Here is a 23,087-nt window from a genome sequence, read left to right on the forward strand (position 1 = left end):
CAGACTCTCTCTTCCCCTTGTCCCGGGAATAGCGTAAAGAAGCCGCGCTTCTCCATTTGTCGCTTGTCTTTTCTCTCTCTCTCTCTTCCCCTCTCTCTCTTTCTCTGTCTTCCTCTCTGCCTCTCTCTCCCTCTCTCCGCTCCCAGGACCGGCACGATGGCGTCCCGAGTCACAGCTCACGGCTCTCCCAGCTGGGCTCGGTGTCCCAGGGACCGTACTCGAGCGCCCCACCGCTGTCCCACACCCCATCGTCGGACTTCCAGCCGCCCTACTTTCCGCCCCCGTACCAGCCGCTCCCCTCCCACCAGAGCCAGGACCCCTACTCCCACGTCAACCACCCCCACTCCCTGAACCCTCTGCACCAGCCGCAGCAGCACCCCTGGGGGCAACGGCAGCGGCAAGAAGTGGGTTCCGAAGCCGGCTCTCTCCTGCCCCAGCCTCGGGCTGCCTTGCCCCAGCTCTCGGGTCTCGACCCTCGGAGGGACTACCACTCGGTCCGCCGGCCGGACGTGCTGCTGCATTCGGCACACCACGGCCTGGACGCGGGCATGGGTGACAGCCTCTCGCTGCACGGCCTCGGCCACCCCGGCATGGAAGACGTCCAGGTAACTACAAACGAACGAAAACGACAATAAACACAAACGTCCCAGGAGGAAGGAGGGGCGGCTCTGTCTCTTTATGGGGAGGTGGATCTTTAGGGCAGGATCAGCTGGACAGCACATTTCTATCTGCTTATGTATGTATGTATAGAGGACTCCGCGTTGGCCATTTCTGGAGATCCACCTAAGGAACCCAGGATCACAGGAAATTAAATCACAAAGGAGAAAATCTACATGTGTTTGGATAGTTTAGGATCCTTAGAATCAAGGCTAATGTTTGGTCTGGCCTCACTGCCAGACTGGGGACAATTCTCTAGTGCTTTGTCTAAGCAGCTTGGTACCCCCACCGCACCCCTACACCATTGCCAGCATGCACACCCCACAGGGGCCTGTGGCTCTGACTTGTCAGGTGAATAGCCGGTTGCCTAGAGGCTAGGGCTCCAGCAGAAAGGTGCAGGGGCCCCCTGGTCTGCTCCAGAGCCTCTTGCTAGGATTGTGAAGATTTTGCTAAGCATGACAATGCACATTGGAAGAAAGACGTGTGGTAGGTTAGTCTAAACGAGGACTTGCTTTGAATGTCCCATAATCCATAGAGTCCTCTTTTAGGACAGAGTTCCAGTGTTATCCACTCTAGAAATGGAGTATTTGTGGAAGAAAGACCCAGAAAGCCATAATTCGGCTTGGGAGTTCTGGAGGGCAAATGCCATTTTGGAGATTTTCTTTTTCTCTTTTTGGTCCAATAAATGACTGTAGCGCAATACCCTCCACTTCCCTCTTCAGTCTTCTCCCTCTGCGAGCATTCTCTTCGCCTCTATCCCAGCTGAGGAGGCCTCACGTGTTTATTTCTTAAAACAAAAGGCTCAAAACATCCCCTCCCCACTTACGCACTATCCCATCTGCAACCTACACAAAGGAACAAGATTTGGTTGTGAATACTTGGTTAAACAAAACAAAGAAACATCAAAGAAGTGATTCCTAAAAGCTCTCTAGGTGATTCTGAGCAGGTCTCCTATTCCCCTTGAATTTATACCCTCTCCAGGAAGGGAAATATGTTGGATAGGCAATTCATTGACACTTCGGTCTCATTGGCACAGTTGTATTGTTATGCATCGCTTCAGACATACCTCCAAACCGAAGGAAGATGAAATGAGAAAGAGAAAAAGGTGCATGAGTCATTCTTTTACCTTGCTGGGAGAAATATGTTTTTGAACACTTAAAATGTGGTGACAGCATCAAATGCTGCCTGTGTGTGGTCTGTGATAGTTTATTATGTAAAAAGAAATTTAGTTATTATTTTCTAAAAAGACAGAATTACCTGATTTGTGGCTGCATTTACCCATAGCTAGTAAGAGTGGTTGGTGGCGTTGATTTAACTGAGCTTGTCTGTCCCTGTCTAGAGATATTGCTTGTTTTGGAATATTATATGTGAAAGGAAATATTTAATTGTGTTTTTAAAATGCATTGGGGTAATATGTGTCTCGGGAGGAAAAGTTTTTAAATTAACCTTTCTGAGTACGGTTCAAAGTGCTGGATAATGAAAGTGTATCGCCTCGTCACCTTACCGCTGGTGATATGAACACTGGCTGGGGCAGCAACACCCTACTGGCTGAGCCACTCAGCCAAATGAAACCAGGAATCTTCCCCCACCCCCCCAGAGGGAGCAGATGTCTTTGATTTTAGGTTTGTTTGGGGTTTATAATTTTTTTAATGACAAATTTGTGAGAGTTTTTGAGTGTTTGAAGAAGTGCAGAGAGTGAGAGAAAAACAGGGCCAGGTCAGTGCTCCTAAGGAGAATATCCTTGTCAGAAAAGGGTTTAGAGTGAGTAGAGCATCGCGGTGGAGTTGTTGCTGTCAGGAATATAGACCTCAGAAGTGAGGAGAACTGAGAGCGGAGAAGGAGAAAGAGCAGGCTGGGCCCTCTTGTGCCCCTGCACCCACCCCATCCCACCCTCTATCTTGTTCCTCCTCAGCTTTAGCCCAGCTGGTCGCCTGGCAGGGTGGGAAGCTTGCGGAACCTTCTCAGGACAATCCTCAGTTCGAGGAGTGTGGGGAAATTACACCCCACACCTGTCCCACAAGGAAAACAAAGGGGACAGGAACAGTGTCTGTCTCCACTGGATAGCACAACTCCTAAGGCAGGCCAGGGTTCAGTTGATGTGACATAGTATGGGTGACAAAGACAGGGAAAGACATGCGCCTAGGACCAGGCCCTCTAATGCAAAGACCTGGACTCCTCTGCTCCTTCCAGTCCGTCCACTTCCCAGTTAGGGATCTGAACAAGGAAGGGTCTAAAGTTACACAAGGCATCAGGGTTTTAACGTTTCCTGCAGCTGCACAATGAGTTGGTTGCACCATCCGTCTGGTCTTTAAAAGAGACCAGAGAGTCCATGTCCTAGATCTGAGAGTCACCTGTTCGATCTCAAGGGCCTAGTATGTGTTCCGGATACCCCTGAGTCAGGGACCAGACAAACCCTGAGGGCTCTGCTCGGCCTGTGGGTTGAAGGCTGAGGGAGATGCTTTGCACCCAGACATACACACACACTCACTCAGGGCCACCGCCCCAGACCGTGAGAGAAGAGGAGGAGAGCTAATTAACCAAATGCTTCTAATATTTTTTTAAATGAAACTATAAAACCCTGTCAATTTCTATTTCAATTTACTCACAGGGGCTATTAAACTAGCAAATCGCTGTTTGGGTTCTGAGTATGCAACATTTCACTCATTGTGTGTGTGTGTGTGTGTGTGTGTGTGTGTGTATGTGTGTGGCAGGGCGATGGGGGGGCCATGTTAAAAATTCAGAAAAAACAGTTACAAAAAGAATAAGGAAGTGAGAATGAGAAGACACCTAGTTTGGGCTTCGTTTAGTTGTCGTGTACACCTCATTTCTGATTCCCGTCTTGGCTCTCTAACCTCCATCGCCTCTACCACCCATGAGTATAAACACACAAGGATGTTAAACCAACCCCCCCCCCCAACATGCACACACACACTCAAACACACCCTAGTGTCTTAAAGCAACCCCTGGTATCACTTTTAACTAAAGAAGTCTAGTAATTACGAGTCTGAGTTGTTTTTCTGCGCTTCCGCATGCAGTCCTAATTAAATCTTTACGATCCTCCCTGTGACGATTAAGCGCCAGCATGCTTGTTGAAGATCCTGTACAAAAACCCAGCAGGCGGCCGTAATTAGATAGAAAATCAGACAAGAGCCTTCTCATTAACTACCACAACGACCCCACGTCGCTGATGAGGCGTATATACATATTTACGTACCAACGTGAGGGTGAGGTGTGGGGGCTCAGGAGTCCAAGCCCGTGTGAGCTAGGGTCTACCCGCCCACAAACGCAAGTGAATATTTCCGTCCTGCGTGGACACATCGCCACCGTAGGCACGTGAGCATAGAAAGACATGAGTCATGTGTGTGCATGTGCACATAGCAGGGTACCCTGAGGAGTTATGAACAAGTTACATTAAGTATTTTTTAAAACAGCTTTTTCACTGTTTCTTAAGATGTGCATTGCATGTTACAACATGGAAGACAGTTCTGATGAAAAATAACAATTTTCCTCACCTCTCTGAGAACAGAAGAGTGACTATTAAAAATGAAAAGAAACAAATTAACATGCCCTCTCCAGGATTAGATCATCTTATTTTTAAAGTGCTGCTTGTTTAGGGTAGACAGTCTTTTTCTTGTAATGAACACACACCCTGTCTGGGGTGCAGTATGAGTGGGTGGGAGGTGCTATGAAAACACCACCTCCCTCTCAAGCCCTTTGCTTTGGGCTTCCCTACAGAGTTACAAATCCGTGCAAACTTACCTTTCCAAGGATCAAGCAGTTGTCCTTTTTAGAAAAACCTAGCATTTCTTTACATTGAGGCTGGGAGCATGTCGGGAGAAAATTCTCTGATTTCGGATGCTCTGGGATGTGCAGCCAGAAAGAACTCTGTCTGTGTCCATGCATCCTAACAATAAGGAATTCACTTCAACACCTCAGGGGTGAACCCTTCCTTCCCTGGGATGAAACTGTAGCAAGAGGATGAATGTTCTTAGCCAGTAACTTAAATGCTGACCAGGAAGATCCAGGCCTGGATGTGTGTCTGTAGCTACTGCCTTCCTAACAGGTGTGCACCTTGTTGAGAAGCAGCGTCAGCAGGGTTGGGAGGGGGAGTAGACTGTGCAGGTTCCTCGGAGGGATTGTCATTGTGCAGCAAGAAGCTCAGAGCTCACAGGAACGTGGAGGCACTGCAGTGGGTGTGCGGTCCTGGAGGCTTGCAAACATGTTCCTCTGTGTTGCTGTTTGCATTCCATTCCAAATTGCTCAGACTTTAATTAAAATCCCATAATGTAAACTATTATGTATTTGTAAAATGGCTCTGGGGTTAAGATGCACTGGGATGGAATGGAAAACAGAAATTGCTCTCACTGATATTGGTGAAAATCTTTTGGTCATTGCTAAGTTTTCACAATTCATATGAGCAAATAATATAAAGGTTTCCATGTCTGTGTAATATCTATGTTTTATGTAACAACTAAGCCAATATTGTATCCCTATATCTCTTTCAGTTTCCTTATTCCTCTTCTTCCATCGGAAGAATTTATAATTTGGGTGAATTTCATTTCTATGTCTATTTGGAGGTAATAAGGATAATAATAAAACCTCCCCTTGTGAATTGATATAAATGGAAATAACAGAAACTCCAGTTTGGAATGACATGATTTATGTGTGCGATTCTTTAATATCCAGTCAATTTGAATAGTGATGTTTTTATATTCACAGTCAGTTGAAGATGCCAATAACAGCGGCATGAATCTATTGGACCAGTCTGTCATTAAAAAAGGTATGGATTATCCTCACAAAAAGTCAATTTACTCACAGGGGCTATTAAACTAGCAAATCGCTGTTTGGGTTCTGAGTATGCAACATTTCACTCATTGTGTGTGTGTGTGTGTGTGTGTGTGTGTGTGTATGTGTGTGGCAGGGCGATGGGGGGGCCATGTTAAAAATTCAGAAAAAACAGTTACAAAAAGAATAAGGAAGTGAGAATGAGAAGACACCTAGTTTGGGCTTCGTTTAGTTGTCGTGTACACCTCATTTCTGATTCCCGTCTTGGCTCTCTAACCTCCATCGCCTCTACCACCCATGAGTATAAACACACAAGGATGTTAAACCAACCCCCCCCCCCAAACATGCACACACACACTCAAACACACCCTAGTGTCTTAAAGCAACCCCTGGTATCACTTTTAACTAAAGAAGTCTAGTAATTACGAGTCTGAGTTGTTTTTCTGCGCTTCCGCATGCAGTCCTAATTAAATCTTTACGATCCTCCCTGTGACGATTAAGCGCCAGCATGCTGCGTGAATATCCTGTACAAAAACCCAGCAGGCGGCCGTAATTAGATAGAAAATCAGACAAGAGCCTTCTCATTAACTACCACAACGACCCCACGTCGCTGATGAGGCGTATATACATATTTACGTACCAACGTGAGGGTGAGGTGTGGGGGCTCAGGAGTCCAAGCCCGTGTGAGCTAGGGTCTACCCGCCCACAAACGCAAGTGAATATTTCCGTCCTGCGTGGACACATCGCCACCGTAGGCACGTGAGCATAGAAAGACATGAGTCATGTGTGTGCATGTGCACATAGCAGGGTACCCTGAGGAGTTATGAACAAGTTACATTAAGTATTTTTTAAAACAGCTTTTTCACTGTTTCTTAAGATGTGCATTGCATGTTACAACATGGAAGACAGTTCTGATGAAAAATAACAATTTTCCTCACCTCTCTGAGAACAGAAGAGTGACTATTAAAAATGAAAAGAAACAAATTAACATGCCCTCTCCAGGATTAGATCATCTTATTTTTAAAGTGCTGCTTGTTTAGGGTAGACAGTCTTTTTCTTGTAATGAACACACACCCTGTCTGGGGTGCAGTATGAGTGGGTGGGAGGTGCTATGAAAACACCACCTCCCTCTCAAGCCCTTTGCTTTGGGCTTCCCTACAGAGTTACAAATCCGTGCAAACTTACCTTTCCAAGGATCAAGCAGTTGTCCTTTTTAGAAAAACCTAGCATTTCTTTACATTGAGGCTGGGAGCATGTCGGGAGAAAATTCTCTGATTTCGGATGCTCTGGGATGTGCAGCCAGAAAGAACTCTGTCTGTGTCCATGCATCCTAACAATAAGGAATTCACTTCAACACCTCAGGGGTGAACCCTTCCTTCCCTGGGATGAAACTGTAGCAAGAGGATGAATGTTCTTAGCCAGTAACTTAAATGCTGACCAGGAAGATCCAGGCCTGGATGTGTGTCTGTAGCTACTGCCTTCCTAACAGGTGTGCACCTTGTTGAGAAGCAGCGTCAGCAGGGTTGGGAGGGGGAGTAGACTGTGCAGGTTCCTCGGAGGGATTGTCATTGTGCAGCAAGAAGCTCAGAGCTCACAGGAACGTGGAGGCACTGCAGTGGGTGTGCGGTCCTGGAGGCTTGCAAACATGTTCCTCTGTGTTGCTGTTTGCATTCCATTCCAAATTGCTCAGACTTTAATTAAAATCCCATAATGTAAACTATTATGTATTTGTAAAATGGCTCTGGGGTTAAGATGCACTGGGATGGAATGGAAAACAGAAATTGCTCTCACTGATATTGGTGAAAATCTTTTGGTCATTGCTAAGTTTTCACAATTCATATGAGCAAATAATATAAAGGTTTCCATGTCTGTGTAATATCTATGTTTTATGTAACAACTAAGCCAATATTGTATCCCTATATCTCTTTCAGTTTCCTTATTCCTCTTCTTCCATCGGAAGAATTTATAATTTGGGTGAATTTCATTTCTATGTCTATTTGGAGGTAATAAGGATAATAATAAAACCTCCCCTTGTGAATTGATATAAATGGAAATAACAGAAACTCCAGTTTGGAATGACATGATTTATGTGTGCGATTCTTTAATATCCAGTCAATTTGAATAGTGATGTTTTTATATTCACAGTCAGTTGAAGATGCCAATAACAGCGGCATGAATCTATTGGACCAGTCTGTCATTAAAAAAGGTATGGATTATCCTCACAAAAAGTAAGCGACGTTTTCCTGTGGATTAATGTCTTTATGATGAGTTTTCACTTTGAGAGAATTAATTATTTTATAAGACACAAATGTCTGTTCACAATCACGGGACAATGGCTGTCAGACGAGGTAAAAGTGCATGTTGGGAAGAAGGAAATGGAGCGAGGTGGACTGAAAACCATAAACAGGAACCCAAATGAGAGGCAGAGGGACAGAGACCACTGCCATTTTTTCTCTTGGTACATTTGGTAGTCATTCTAGATACATCTTACGTAATTGAACCATCATTATGTATGAGACCGTCTGGGAAATAACTGGTTTCAAAAATATTCTATAATTATTTCCTTGATAACTGGAGTTTGTTCAGCAAAACCCTGTGTCACTGAAATAGCTCTTTCCTGATGTTTTGTGTTTGATTTTTTTGCGTTAATTTTGTTCCCAGTTCTCTGTGTTTTATGAGTTGTTTCTTATTATTTTTTTAATTGTGCCAAATGTGTTGCTAAATATGCACATCCTGAGAAGCTGATACAGCCTATGCACATTTCTAAATCTTCCTACATATGCTTTCATGATTTAGTGAGGCTGTGGAATCACCCCATACTGTTAAAGGGCATGTGATATTAACAAATGTTTGCAGTCTCTTGTACAGCTGTAAGCAAAATAATTAACTAATTAAACTAATTAAATGTAATTACAATAACTCATTTCGGGCGTATTGCAGCTGCTTAATTTTTTTCTCCTCATCTCTGACAGTCACTGAGAGAATGCCTAGCGATTAGTGTGGCTGCTGAAAGGCCTGCATGTCACTCACATGCCACACATTTAGGAGCTCGAATGTGTAAACAGTGCAATCTTTCATTATCGCAGGAACCGGCATTTGACGGTACAATTTTAACTACTGTATCTCTTTTTTTTATTGATAGTAGAGAAAGCCTGTTCTTATGTTTGGTGTCAACAACCCCCAGCTTCAGTCATTTTAGTGTCACTCAAGCCACTTGACATTCACGGAAAACAATGAAAAGCAAAGATACTTTGGAAAGTGGGATAGTAGGAAGGTTATGGGATAAAGATTACCAACTAAGTGAGGTCTTTTAAGTTTTCTTTTTTTTAAAGGCAGGATAGGTAGACCTGGGGGGCGGTGGGAAGCAGTACTTGTAATGAAGCAATTTGACTTTGGAATGAATATCCTGAAGAACTGTAATGGTTGAGACAAAACTATTTAAATGTCTTTAAGTGCCCGAAATCTCCCTCTCTCTTCTTTAGATGATATCATTTAGGTTTTTAATGCTAGCTCTTGGGTTTGTTAAAGATAACCAGGATTGGTGCTTATACTTGAAACTCTGCTGACAGCTCATTTTCACTGTTTCTTCTTGATTCTTCTCTTTTGGTTAATTGCAGTAGATTGGGGTGGTGGTGAGATGGGGAAGGAGATTCTCCATTGGCTTTTTTGTTTTAGTTCCGCCTCCCTTTTCATGGAAAGCTCAGAACCACTTAGCTCAAGGTTCCGTATCCTAGCAACATCATTTGGGCTGGCAGTGGGACATGCCCAACAAATGACCAATCAGAAATGTTATTAATAGCCAAGCCAATAAAAATATTTGGAATTTAGCTTGCCTAGCAAAACGGAACTTGGAAATATTCTTAGATGTGGGATGCTTCGGTTTCCGGGGCTTGTATGCGTTTGTCAGTGAAATGTGGATACTTATGTATAAGGTTATCTCCAAGAATAAGAAAAGGAGAATATTGACTAAAGTTACTAGCTCTGTTTCTGGAAACACTGGAGTACTTTTATGTTGTCTCCCCCTACACACAATTCTTTCCTTTTATTACAACTTAAAACATCTAAGTAGCACCCTAGCCACTTTAATTGATTGAGAGGGTATGGTATGAATATAAAATGTTAGGTCACTTGCATTATTTAATATTTGAGATATTTGCTTTATTACATAAAAAATCCTAATAACATATTTTTATTTTTAGATAGCCATAGGCAAAATAGGAATAAGTGGTTGATTTATTTTTCTAACTCACTATGAACCACTTAAAATAAAGTTATGGGTTCATTAGCTCCTTCTCCACCTTCTAATCTCTCATCTTTGCCCACCTCCACCTTATAAGGAATGTCTCCAAAAGATTAATTGTATAAAGCAGGTGAGAAAGTTTTCAGAACTTACTGTTCCACATTTCAACAACTGGCAGGTGACTCTCAGTTGGTTAATTTGTTTCTGAATGAGCTTTTAGACAGATTAAAAAAAATTATACCTCCTTAAAAAAAGGCCAGTAAGTGGTTCAGGTTTAGGTGGCTGTGCTTCTGTGTTTATGAAGCCAGAAGAATTGGGCGTAAAGGACATATGTCTCTATGTCTCTCTCTCCAGTTACAGCAAGACCCTTCCTAAAATTCAGCCAGTCTGATTTTTCCCCCATGTTAATATCACCCTATATATTATAGGTTCCCTCTCTTGTTATGTTTGCTATCTGGGCTTAGCTGACATTTCTGAAGTAATTTAGTTAAGAGGAAATGAGTTGTTCCCAGTAGAGAGCAAACGAGTGGAGTGAAGGTAGCCAGCGTGATAAATGGCTCTTTCATTTGAAGATCTCCAGAGCTCGTTTACGGCTAATTTTCTGTATTGGCCCCCTTTGAGCTATTAATGCAATCGGCAGGGACCATGGCCCCTCTCCTCTTAGCTGCCCCATTAGAGCTCCCATTAAGCTGCCTAGTCTCAACTCCATGGCAGGAGTGTGCATGTGTGTGTGTGTGTGTGGGGGGGGAGGGCGGGGTTGTGAGGAGTAATGAAAGGTGCTTTTTAAACTCTCCTAATCTAAACCGGCAGAGGGTGGTTAATACGATTTGAAGGGGGCTGGTCAATGAGCAATCAATAAAGTAATAATGAGAAGGATTCGGTACATTAACAGTCTAAAAATCCAACAAGACATTAAAAAATCATTCTTAACTCTCACTTCCATTAAGATTAGGAATCTAGAGGGGGGTGGTTTGTGCCCAGCTTATATAAATGACACTGCCACCATCATATAGCTTAACTAAAAAAAAGCCTCACCTAGGCTTTAAGAAAAAAGTTTTTGGTACAATTGGAGGTCAATATGGAGTCTGCTTGACACCTTGAACAGAAAAAAATATGCTGAGATTTCTTGGAAAGGCTTATGTGGCTGGAATCCAAGGCTCAAATGTGACTGTGGGGCATTTTCATTGGTCTTCAGGATATCCTGTTTGGTTAGTTTCAGTTCCACCTCCTGCTCACTCCCATTTTTATTCCGTTAGTTCTGGCCCCTTCCCCACATAAATGCTTTGATTGGTGTGGCTTTTCTGTAGTGGTGGTGGGGAGGGGGGGTAAAGAAATCGCCAAATTTCAATTACAATGGGTTGTGTCCAGGAGTCTTCTTTCTAATCCAGAAGATAAAAAGCACCAGGAGTCTGTCAGCCACTGAAAGTATGAGTTTCCTCTGGAAGAGGTTTCCATTTGCAGAACTGACTGGGATTCCAACTGCTATTTGTCACTAGAGGCCATGAGATACATTCCAGTCAGCCAGGGAGTGATCCACATTCATAGAATTTCAAAGCTGGAAAGATTAGAGACTCTTCCTCAACTCCCCAAGTGTGGCATCAGAGACAGAGAAAAGATAAATGACTTTCTCATGGCCCCACACCAAGTAAATGATGAGACCTAACTCATATTCCATCCCTACGGAATGCCATCTCTGGTTATTTGTAGTGTTTTTATATCCCAGCTTTCTTAGGAATGCTTTTATTTTTCTTTCCAAATTTTCAGTGCTCACATTTATATACCTTCTACATGTGGAATAAAATGTAGCCCTCAGGTAGATGAGAAATGATGCCAATGTGAGGGGTGGGTGCTTTGCTGGTGAGAAATACTTATTTCACTTTTAGGGGCCACTCTGAATCAGTGCTAATCTTCTGAGTTCTTTCCCAATGTAGTTTACATATTTAGTCAAAATGCTTTTCAGAAGGACTTAACTCCTTGAATCTTATAAGACAGGTTCATTTCTCCTCTTCTCCCATCAGCAGATTCAATCAAACACAAAGATTTCAAGGCTATGATTTCATACTTGAGTTTAAAAAGTAGAGATTAAGAGCTTGCCTATTCACGTGTTAGCTCTGCATAGTCCACTAATGAGTAATATTTTCTTTAATCACTATTCCTTTCTCTCTCTTAAATAAAGCTCCTGTCACTGTAATGAAATATTGATCTATTTTTAAACCTTTTTTCTTCTCCCCAATATAATGTAGGGGGAACGGGAGGGGTACAAGTACTATGGGTGTTAATCCAGAAGTTGGTCATGCAGACCAACTGAGAATTGAAGAGGGAGAAGAAGAAGAAGAAGAAGAAGAAGAAAAAAACCACTTTTAATGTATGCACAGAAAATTGTAAACATGTAAAGAACTGAAAGCTTCATGCTGAGTTTTGCTATGCTCCATTTCCTTACCATTTCCTGCTGTCGCTGTAAACCTATCTCACTCATCTCTGGGTTCCGTGAGCAGGAACAGTGTGCTCATAATTACTAACGAATCAACCGGGCCCTGTTGCTCTCTGGGCTTATTGATAAGCAGGAGAAAAGCAGAAGGGAAAAGACAAAGAGAATAAAATATGGGGTTAATCAGCTGGGTTAAGCAGGTGTGAGAGTGGAGGGAAAGATAGGTGATTCCGAAGCTATGGACCTAAAGGAAAGTTAAGACAAAAAATGCGTAGGGTCTAGTCTAGAGGGTCAGTGTAGAGGATTAACACCAAGCTAGGTTAGGAAAGAGGTTCAGAACCTGAGGATAAGCGATAGAGGATGGTAGGGGGCCAGCAGGTGGTATGGTGGCTAAAGCTCTGGACTCCCACATGGTTGACTGCAGTTAGAGTCTCAGACCTGGAGACATGAAAATCATGCTGGGCTTGTGTGCCCCAAATCCTGGAAGACAATGGAGGAGAAGGGATTGGGACATGGCTATCTCCCCCTGGGGGGTTATTTCTCACTTTCCCTCTCACTGTCTCTCTGGGGTGCATATGTGCCCTATGGCAAAAGCCTGGGGGGGGCAGGGAAATAATAGAAGGTGGGAACATAATTGTGAAGCTTAAATGAGAAAGCGAAAATATAATCTGAAACACATCTGCTTACATTGTGTGTTTGGAAAGAGAAAACAAAAAAACAAAACTTTCCATCAGTGCACTACTGTACTGCCAAGCTGACTGGATTGGGAATATTTAAGTGATAGGATATGTAGAGGTATAGCCCATGGGAAGGAGCAATATACATTCCCCAGAGGAAAGACTCTTGTCAGATATATCAGGCAATTAACAATAGAGAAATTAGAGGGCAGGTTATAAAATGCCTCTAAAGACCTGGTTTTTTAAGAGATTTAGTATCTGAGACTTCCAGAAGTAGGTAAAATTTCAAACCTCAGGAGGTATTCAGTTATACTGTGTAGGAAGTAGAAGTTGAACTTTGTATTTTCAGTTCAGTGGGGTTCTGTTGTTATGATATTCTTTCTAAATAGTGTTTGGCTACAACAAATGTTGAGTATCAAAGATGAAATGTTTATGCAATTTATTTCCGTAGTTCATAGGGGTGCATATGTGCCCTATGGCAAAAGCCTGGGGGGGGCAGGGAAATAATAGAAGGTGGGAACATAATTGTGAAGCTTAAATGAGAAAGCGAAAATATAATCTGAAACACATCTGCTTACATTGTGTGTTTGGAAAGAGAAAACAAAAAAACAAAACTTTCCATCAGTGCACTACTGTACTGCCAAGCTGACTGGATTGGGAATATTTAAGTGATAGGATATGTAGAGGTATAGCCCATGGGAAGGAGCAATATACATTCCCCAGAGGAAAGACTCTTGTCAGATATATCAGGCAATTAACAATAGAGAAATTAGAGGGCAGGTTATAAAATGCCTCTAAAGACCTGGTTTTTTAAGAGATTTAGTATCTGAGACTTCCAGAAGTAGGTAAAATTTCAAACCTCAGGAGGTATTCAGTTATACTGTGTAGGAAGTAGAAGTTGAACTTTGTATTTTCAGTTCAGTGGGGTTCTGTTGTTATGATATTCTTTCTAAATAGTGTTTGGCTACAACAAATGTTGAGTATCAAAGATGAAATGTTTATGCAATTTATTTCCGTAGTTCATATCACGTTAAGACTACAAGAATCACCTACATTTTGGAGAAAGTTTTCTCCCTGTTTACCTAATGGTAATTCTCATTGTTGTAAATTATTTGTTCATAGTGTTTTGAATATAAGTCTGAAATATTAGAATCAAGACTGCTATGAAAAATAGATTAAAATAGACATGTATTTTTGGTATAAGAATTAAATGACAGGGTGTTCCCACCCCAGGCACCTACCATGTGACTCTGATTCTAGGTTTAACTGAACTCTGTTTAATACACTGTTTAATTCAACTTTTCATTGGCTCACTGTCAAATGGGAAGCAGCTTCACTGATGAGACTATGAGGGGGATCATAAATAAGGAAGTCCCTCTGTAGCCCCTTACCTCATGACAGTGCAGGGAATCCATACTGTTACCTAATACCATTCATTCATCTGAGACAAGGGCTTAGGCTTGGTGGACAGATCCAGAGATCTAAAATGTCTTCAAAAAACTAGTGAAAGAAATTGCTTTAGTGACCCTATCTATGCACCCAGGAATGCTCTTTTCCACAAGATATTTGTAAAAGGTCAGTTGCGATTCATAGTAAGGAAAAGATGGGGAACATAACTGGCTTTTAGGAATTGCAAAATGATTGGAAAGGTTGGAATGATGGGATTTGTGGTAGAGAAAATAAACTGTTACAAAAGTACTCAATGTTAATTAGGACAGACTTCTAATTAGAACAAAAGAGATTATGCATACTGTTTGACAAACAGGGTTCTAGGCTCCAGGTGAGAGAACGAATGTATTTTTCTTCTATCAGATTTAGAGAGTGAAATAAAGACTTTAACAAAGAAGTACGGTGGAAATCCCCCCTTTTTCTTCCCCCAACCAGGTGCATGTTCTATAAGTTCCCTGGGTTGGCAATCAAGGAATGTTCTGAAGACTTGCCAGGGAAAGGGGGAGGGGCTTCATACCTCAGTGGAAAAAGCTAAGGTGTCGAACTAGACAGAAGTCACCTGCTCAATGATGTCTAAAGCCTATGGGAAGAAAATGGGTTTGAGCAATGCAGAAGTCCAAAGGGCAAGATTGCCAGAGAACTGGCAGGTTATTGTTCACTATTTCTCATTCCCAGTCTTCTGGTTCCACTGAGCCTGGCTTCATCTTGACTAGCAGATGACACAGAAACACAATTAAATAGAAATACAGGCTGGAGAGGCTGAATACGCCAGGGTAGCAGTGGCAACCAGCTGTCAGCTCTTATTAACTTCTGCATAAAACATACCTTGAGTGCGGTTTGTTATCAATTACTTGCCGAAATGAAACAACTGGGGCAGGGCAGACCGCGCTCATATGAATTAGAGTGATTGGTTGATTGATCAGGGCACCTGTTGTAAATCATAACTGCTCCAACGAATTACCAGCCGGTGCTTTAATTTGTAAACAAAATTCATGTCACTGTGTGGAATTGCTTTCACTAGAGATGAGCATTTGTTCATTTCTAAGTGAATCTGTTGTTGTTATGTAGGAAAGGCTGGGAACCACTTTCAATCAATGAGAATAGTTCTTTCCAGTCCGACTACGCAGCTCAGAGGTATTGTCTATTCTTGTGTACAGCATACTCCATCCTTTCTGGTGATGACTACATTTGAGTCCAATATGAAAGGAGGGAGGAGTTCCCATAAAAACCACCGGTATCACCATTCTCTACCATGCAATGGTGATCATCACCTTCAGGCTTCAGCAGCAAATGAGACAGGCATTACTATCTTCAGGGGACTGAGATTCAGAGAGGTTCAGTGAGGTGTCTAAGATCACGAAGGTAGCACGTGGTGGACTGGGATTTGCCTGGTTTCACAACACAATCCAAGCTTTGGAATGAGTGTTTTCTTTTTTTAATAATTATTTTATTAAATTTTATCCATTGTCTCTCTCTCTCTCTCTCTCTCTCTCTCTCTCTTTTTAAGTTGACCAGAGAGAGACAGAGAGAGAAGGAAAGTGAAAAAGCTGCCATGTCCAGGACTCTAACCCCGGTCAACCCTGTGGGATTCCAGTCACCCTACCCACTACCCCACCTGCCGACCGCTTAATGAACGGCTGTGGCAAGTGACACTCCTGTGCACACATCCATGCGGTAAATTTCCAGAGGAGTGACGGCTTTTCCCTCTGTTCACAGAGCTCTGAATGCACCACAGCCCGCTGGAACAAGCACGTCCTCTCCCAGCTTTCCATTTGGCGCCTGCCTGTGAACTCATGAAATGACACAGTCTATCAGCTGGTCACCAGGATAGAAACTCGGTCACCTTTATGCCTTTTTTTTTTCTCTTTCTCTAGTTCCTGTTCCTCCCAAATCTGTGACTTCCCTAATGATGAATAAAGACGGCTTCCTAGGAGGCATGTCTGTCAACACAGGCGAGGTGTTTTGCTCAGTCCCAGGCCGTTTATCTCTTCTCAGTTCAACTTCAAAATACAAAGTAACTGTGGGAGAAGTTCAGAGACGGCTCTCCCCTCCGGAATGCCTCAATGCGTCTCTTCTCGGCGGCGTCCTCAGAAGGTAACCACCCCTACGAACCAATTTTATTGGGTGGGAAAAAGCTCCCTTGCGCGGGGAAATCTTTGAGATGGACAATGCGGTTGCCTGGCAACCAGGCGACTGGCCTGTGAGTGTGTGTGGGGGAGCACGCTGGCACGCTGTGCGTAGGGAGGGCAGCAGCCAACCACGTGCTTGGGCATCGAGGTGCAGTAGGGGGGAAGAGGGCGTGTACGCATGCGTAGCCTCGCCCTCCCTCCAATTCTGCAACCCTGAGAAAGGCGCTTTCTGCCACTTACCCATATAGACCCCTCCCAAATAGCTTTAGCCTGAGGGCTACCCAAAGCCTACAAACACACACACACACACACACACACACACACACTTACCCTTCCTATCCTCAGTGTACTGATATTTCTCATTATATTTCAAAATACAATTGATGGCCATCTAAGTTGGACTAATGATCCACTAGTGAAATGCATTGTGCCCTACAGTTTGGAAACTGCTTTCTTAATAGATCTGTTACCTACTTCCTTCAATAACCAGCAATAATAATATCACTTTAGAGGTAGTAATAGTTATTCATTGAACCCATTCAGGTGCACCCCAATATTGCATCCAATAAACTTACTCCTCCCTATGGAAATAATGATGGAGATACTTTTTGTTTTAAGGTTTAAAGTCTCTCCAAAAGGTCCTGCCAACACCTGAACCCTTTGGCAATGTCTCTGATATGAGGGTTATGTATGAGAGAGAACTTTTCAGGTTAATCCATAGTGGGGGTGGATAGTCCCCTTTTGGGGGGATTTTTTTTCTTCCTTTTTAAAAATTACTTTTAGTTTTTAACCTTCCTTCCCCCCATTCAATCACTGTGTATTATTACAGCATACCAAATAAATTTTTCCATCCTGGATACACTGTACATTGGTTCAAAGCTATTACCATACATATTATCAACAGATGGTTTTCCATTTTGTGACAGTCCCCTTCTTTCCTAAAAGTGGCTGTGACTAATACAGCAAGAAAGGTCAGAGCAACTTTTTTCTTTCTTGTATTTTTGTATAGACCTTAGCATATACTAGACAAGTCTGGGGAGAAATTAAGGGCACGAGCCAGAACCTTTCTTATTTGGGGATGCTTTTGCTCTGTCCCACCCTGATTCAGTTTTCAGCAAGTCAGCTCAGCTGTAGAGTAAGGAAATTTCTAGTAACCTCTTAGCATTGAGCGTGTGTGTGTGTGTGTGTGTGTGTGTGTGTGTGTGTAAAACTTGCTAAGAGTTAAATGAGATGATCAATATAAAGTGCTTATCACATAATTAAACTCCCTAAAGTGTCAGTTTCACTCTTATTATGATAATCATTATCGTTAGTTTCATCTTTTTGTTCCTCCCCTTATGACACAATTTCATTACATACCAACTCTTGACCCCTTTCTTGCAAAGCCCACCTGTTTCAGCAAGTGCCTTCTCTCTGAACCACCTGGCTCTTTTCCTCTTTTCAGCAAGGTTGTGCTTACCCAATTTCTGCTCACCTCACTGGCTCCATGACAGAAGGAAAGTGTGTGTGTGCATGTGCAACTTCTACCTTCCCTGGACCCACAACCTACACACTAATTATTCCCATCTGGTATCATTTTTTTTTCTCAAGAGATAAAAAAGGAAAACAACTCTTTTTTTATGCTCTGTATTGCAGAAATTAAGCAAACCTCAGCAAACTATCAGCAAATAACCAAAAGGAAGGGGGAAAATGTGCTAACCTCAAGTTAAAACCTCTTCAAGCTCCACTGGGCTTTAGATTGCTAAGTCTAAACTTTGTTTCAGGAACACTCTGAGGTTAATCAGAATGTTAATTCTTGCAATTTCAGAGCCAAATCGAAAAATGGGGGGAGATCTTTGCGAGAAAGGCTAGAAAAAATCGGTTTGAATTTACCCGCGGGCAGGCGCAAAGCAGCAAATGTCACGTTACTCACCTCCCTGGTGGAAGGTAAGCAAGACGTGTGGCCATTTCACGAAATGGCTGAGCTTAACTGTCGGCTGGAGGCTGACATTTTACACATTTCATGATTAACTGGAAATCATTGCAATTGTTGTGCCCTCTTGAGTTGGATGTCAAGCGGCTGCTTGAGAGAAGTTCAAAGGTCCTTTTACTTAGAGGAAGTCAGCAGTTGTAGAGAGGCCAAACGATTTAAGAGGGTCCAAACTTTGGCAGCCATCACATCTGCTGGCACGTGTGGGACCCAGTGTTCAAAACATCTTCTGTGTGAATTCTTGCAACGAACAATCTATTCTATACTCCTCTTCCTTCCCAGATTTTACTTCTGAATTGTCATTACTAGAACACACATTGCATTCATAACTCATAATGGTTATTTTAAATTCATGTCCCTCCCAGGACACTACCTCCTGTTGATTACCTGGGACTTCCCATTACGGAAATAATGGTAACTTAAGGAGGCCAATGATGCCTAAAAAGAAATTGTGGGGGGTGAGGAAACATGGAGAGAAGTTAGGTATGATCTTTGCCACAGATTTATCAATTGTGAATTAAAGGGCCCTAACTGTGATAAGAATCTTGTATGTGCTCATCATTTAAGGTCTAGGGTGATATTTATGGTGTGTGATAAACAAGATCATCTTCCTAGTCTAGAATAAAATTATCATCAGTTGAATTTGTGGGATGAAATGGGATAGGGAGTATAGGCAGATGGTCTTAATGGGAAGATGTAGAATTGTCTGTAGACTCCAGCTTGTAGGGATTGTTTTGTGTTTCCCATTTTATGGATGTAATATTATGACACTCCTGAAGGAAGTTGGTTTTTGGAGGAAAATATCTTAGTTAAGCAGCAAACATAAACTCATCATAGTTATAGGTCTTGCACTTTGTCATCTTTAAGGCAAAGTGGCTTGGCCCAAACTTATCCTCCAGAGGCAGCCATTACCCAATTTCCAGACCACACTTATTAGTGGTTGACCCGCAGCCTGGGGGGTTCACATATACCCTTCAGGGACTTGCTAATATCACAGTTCTCATTTTGAAACACAGTCAAGGTAATCTTAGCCCAATACAGAGATGTTGGTAGAAAAGGGAGGAAGCTGGAAAACCTACTGAAATTCCGCTATTTGGTAGGCATTCTTTTAGTTTTATGGGTCCCTGTAACTTCCATGCCTGAAGTCTTCTGTGGTTATTATAATGATTAAAAGTCATGCTCCTTAAAAATGATGTAGTTATGGAATAATTCTACATATCGCCTTTTCACGTTTGGGATCTTCCTTCAACCCCCTAAGGCTATGCTTTTAAGGGCAATAATGCTTTATTTGAGAGGGACTTCCACATAAGCTGAGGAAAACCTCAGATGCCCTGGTTTTCTACAGCTGGTATGTCATCCCTGCAGTAGAATGTTCATAAGTAGGAGGGTGATGACAGGAACCTCTAAAAGGCAAGAAAGCTGAAACCTGACTAGCAGAAGTAGTAACGGGGGAATAATTATCCCATTGCTGGATAGACTCTTTCCATGTACATTTAACATATATTATTTAATACATGTGAACATACAGATACACAGGTTTGTGTTTATACATTAGTTCTTAATAAGAGATTGTTTTCTTAGTACAATTACAGGAAGGGGGGCTGTCTTTTAAATTTTATTTGAAGCAGGTGTCACAAGTGCTTTAAAAAGAAGTGGGGAATTGGGCTTGAATATCTAGCCAAATGTCTTGAGTTTAATTGTAAAGTGGTTCTTTCATTTATTAACCCACCTTCTTATGACAATGTGAGTGGGGTGTGGGAGACCTCACAGGTATGGGGAGGGGGCTATCTAGCTAGAACTTGGCTAAGGGAGAGGATGGAAGGAGCAGCAGGAGCAAATTCTGTCCCAACAGTAATTGTAACTTGAGAATTGTTTTCATTGTATTTTGGGCATTTGTCTCACTTCTGCTTTTGTCCAACAGCTGTCCTCTGGAAACACTTAATAGAGTTGATGGGGAGCATCTCCTGGTCTGGGATGTTTAGAGACCGGGTGCTGATTGTCACCTCTGCTGCTGTCTTTTTAGGAGAGGCTGTCCACTTAGCTCGGGATTTCGGGTACATTTGCGAAACAGAGTTTCCCGCCAAAGCTGTCTCTGAGTATTTAAACCGGCAGCACACGGACCCTAGTGACCTGCACTCCCGAAAGAATATGCTGCTGGCGACCAAGTGAGTGTCCCAGATCCCTGGCCCTCATCCCTGCTCCCCACTCTGTTTCGCCCCCTCTCAGGAGAGGTTGTTTGGAGCCGCAGTGTAAGACCCCCCTCGCCTTTCCCCCCACCGCCCCCATACTTCGTCTGTGGGTTCGGAGGTTGTCTAGAAATTGCATTTGCAGCCTATGACAAGCTGGCTAGGAAACTGGTCCTGCTTTCCCGCCATAGGCAGAGTTCACAGGCAGTGGGGTTGTCTTAGACCTCGTCTCTGCATGTATGACTTTATTAATCTGAAGGATTTTTACAGTGCTCTTCTACAAACCCGGAGGTGTCAGGCAGACCTGTTCCGGTGTGGGTCCTTGTTCAGTTCTGCCCTGGCTGCCTAGATTCCCCAGCTCCTGCCTGGATTTCACATCTATCTCCCCATCACGTCCACGCAGCCATGTGTGCTCGCTCGGGGTGTCTATATGTCTCCCACGTGTACCCGGCTCTACCCACAGCTCTAATTACTCCGTTTCCAACGTTGCTGTTTGTCATCTTCCACAGACTTGTAAAATTTACTACAACTCCAGAGGGGAAAATAGTAAATCTCTGGCTAAATTTAGGTCTAGAGCTCATTTGAACTTTTACAGTGGGTTTTCTATTTATTTGATTTACTCCTGTCTTTGGCTTCGGTGTCATATTGTTGGTGTTTTATGGCCGGCTCAGGCCTGCAGTGGGCGGCGCTGCGTGCACCCGCAAGTTTCTCTCGCAGGCGCGGCCCAAACAGCGGCGCTCATTTATTTAGCGCTCGAGGACGCGGTTTGTCCCGTTGACAGAGTAATTTAAAGAAATATATGGAAGGCTGAAAAATCATTTGCTCAAATTTGTCCAGATGTTTTTGAGACGTGATTGGAATTTGATTGCCCCTTTCCGCAGGGTCAAAAAATATTAATGTCCCAGAACTTTAATTGCTTACAGACCCTGGTTTGGGCTTTGAAGATTTAAAATGTTTGACTCTAAGCATTTGTTCTCCCCAGTTCAGAATTTCCTTTTTGGCACTTTGATAATGAGCACAAACTTAAGGAAAGACTTTAACCATCTCTCCCAGTAATCAAAACCTGGCACCCACCCTCATTTCAAGGTTTTCTCTGATGGACCAACTAGCAATATCAAATCTTTGTCAGTAGATTGCCTTCCTACCTCTTGCCCTGGTATCTGGTATGGGGAGGGAACTGTTGTGTTTTATAAAAGAAGAAGGTACGCTAGGGGGAAAATGAAAACCAAACTGCGAACATCAGATAATGAATCCACCAAGGTTCCTGCCATTTCACTAAGGGATGCTTAGAACTACCTCCCTTTTGAAGCCTTGTGGCATCTCTTGGATCTGCACTCCTTACCTTGGGAGATCAGAATCATCCGGGAGCTTGTTCAAGATATTTATGAATGGCCCCTACCCCCAAGTCTTGTGAATTGGAGGCACTGTAAGTGGGAACCTGTATATTTGAACCCAAGCAGTGATTCTGAGGTACCTCTGGCTGAAGAACCGTCCTATTAGGTCCCATCCGTTATCTGTCCCTGGTTGTGGGGGCATATGTGTGTATTTCCAATGAAGAACCCAAAGGGTAGAACGAGCATGCCTATTAGTTTTCTCTGTTCATCATCCTTAAAATCAACAGCCTTTCCACCGCTGCAAGTGGGTGGGGGAAGAGGTGTCTCACATCTGATTTAGCCACTACCCTTCGCGGAAGTGGTGGTACCCTGGGAAAGAATGTCCCAGGGCCCTTCAAATCTAACCACCTGCTGTGTTTACCAGTTGACCAGGTGTTGCCAAGTGTCTGTCAGGTGATCCCATCAGGGATCTGGGCCTGGAGTGCTGCAGGTGTGCTTTTCTGAAAACCCCATGGACTCACAGTCGGGGAGTCGGGTGGAGGCAGGCAGACGGAAGAGCCTGCCCATTTGTGAAAGGCTGTGTCCTTTTAGGTGCTATCCCCTCTGCCCGCCAGCAGAGCCAAGCCATTCAACCTCCAGGGCTAAAAGCTTCCCATCTACCTCCTATATTAAAAAAATTCTCAAATAAGCTAAATCCATAGTTAGGCACACAAGATTTCTAAGGCTGGGAAATTCCTCTAAATTGTAGGTGCCTTGAGGAAATAAAAACCAAACAAATAAAAATCTATCCTCCCCAGTGTCTTAACAGTCTACCTTTAGGTTTTATTTAAACTATGTGGGAATCCTTTTATATTGACAACAATCCTGTTATACAAAGATTTTCAGTAGCCTGCACTTACAAGAAAAAAAAGGGGAGAAAAGAAAGGAAGAAAACAGTGCCCTCTCCAAATACTGCAGGTAAACAGGCTTTCGCTTTGAATGGAATCAGCATTCTCTCCTAGAATAAACAGTTTCTTGCCCTGGGCCATGCAAGACTCCAGCAATCTGCTTCAGTGCCAGGGACAGGCTTGTGGCCGAGGGGCCTAAATCTTGCAGGGCTTTTTGTGCCTGATCACCAAGAGGCAGGAGAGGCAGCAGAGAGGAGGGGGAAATGATGGGAAAGGAAAAACAAACAAACAAACAAAAAAAAAAAAAAAAAAAAAAAAAAAAAAAAAAAAAAAAAAAGGGAAGCGA

General features: G+C 43.0%; 1 protein-coding gene across 2 annotated transcripts in view; it reads left to right on the forward strand.

Moving 5' to 3' along the window:
- TFAP2B (transcription factor AP-2 beta) overlaps nucleotides 1-23,087 on the forward strand; it is a 28,897-nt gene that overhangs the window by 4,364 nt on the left and 1,446 nt on the right. For both annotated transcript variants that reach the window (XM_014588025.1, XM_014588026.1), the window contains 5 exons: nucleotides 147-605; nucleotides 5,377-5,437; nucleotides 16,111-16,330; nucleotides 18,173-18,291; nucleotides 20,358-20,499. In XM_014588025.1, the coding sequence (XP_014443511.1) occupies nucleotides 147-605; nucleotides 5,377-5,437; nucleotides 16,111-16,330; nucleotides 18,173-18,291; nucleotides 20,358-20,499 (1,001 nt within the window). The remainder of the gene's footprint in view (nucleotides 1-146; nucleotides 606-5,376; nucleotides 5,438-16,110; nucleotides 16,331-18,172; nucleotides 18,292-20,357; nucleotides 20,500-23,087) is intronic.

The sequence above is a fragment of the Tupaia chinensis genome, unplaced genomic scaffold, assembly GCF_000334495.1.
Source record: "Tupaia chinensis unplaced genomic scaffold, TupChi_1.0 Scaffold000252_1, whole genome shotgun sequence".
NCBI classification, from domain to species: domain Eukaryota; kingdom Metazoa; phylum Chordata; class Mammalia; order Scandentia; family Tupaiidae; genus Tupaia; species Tupaia belangeri.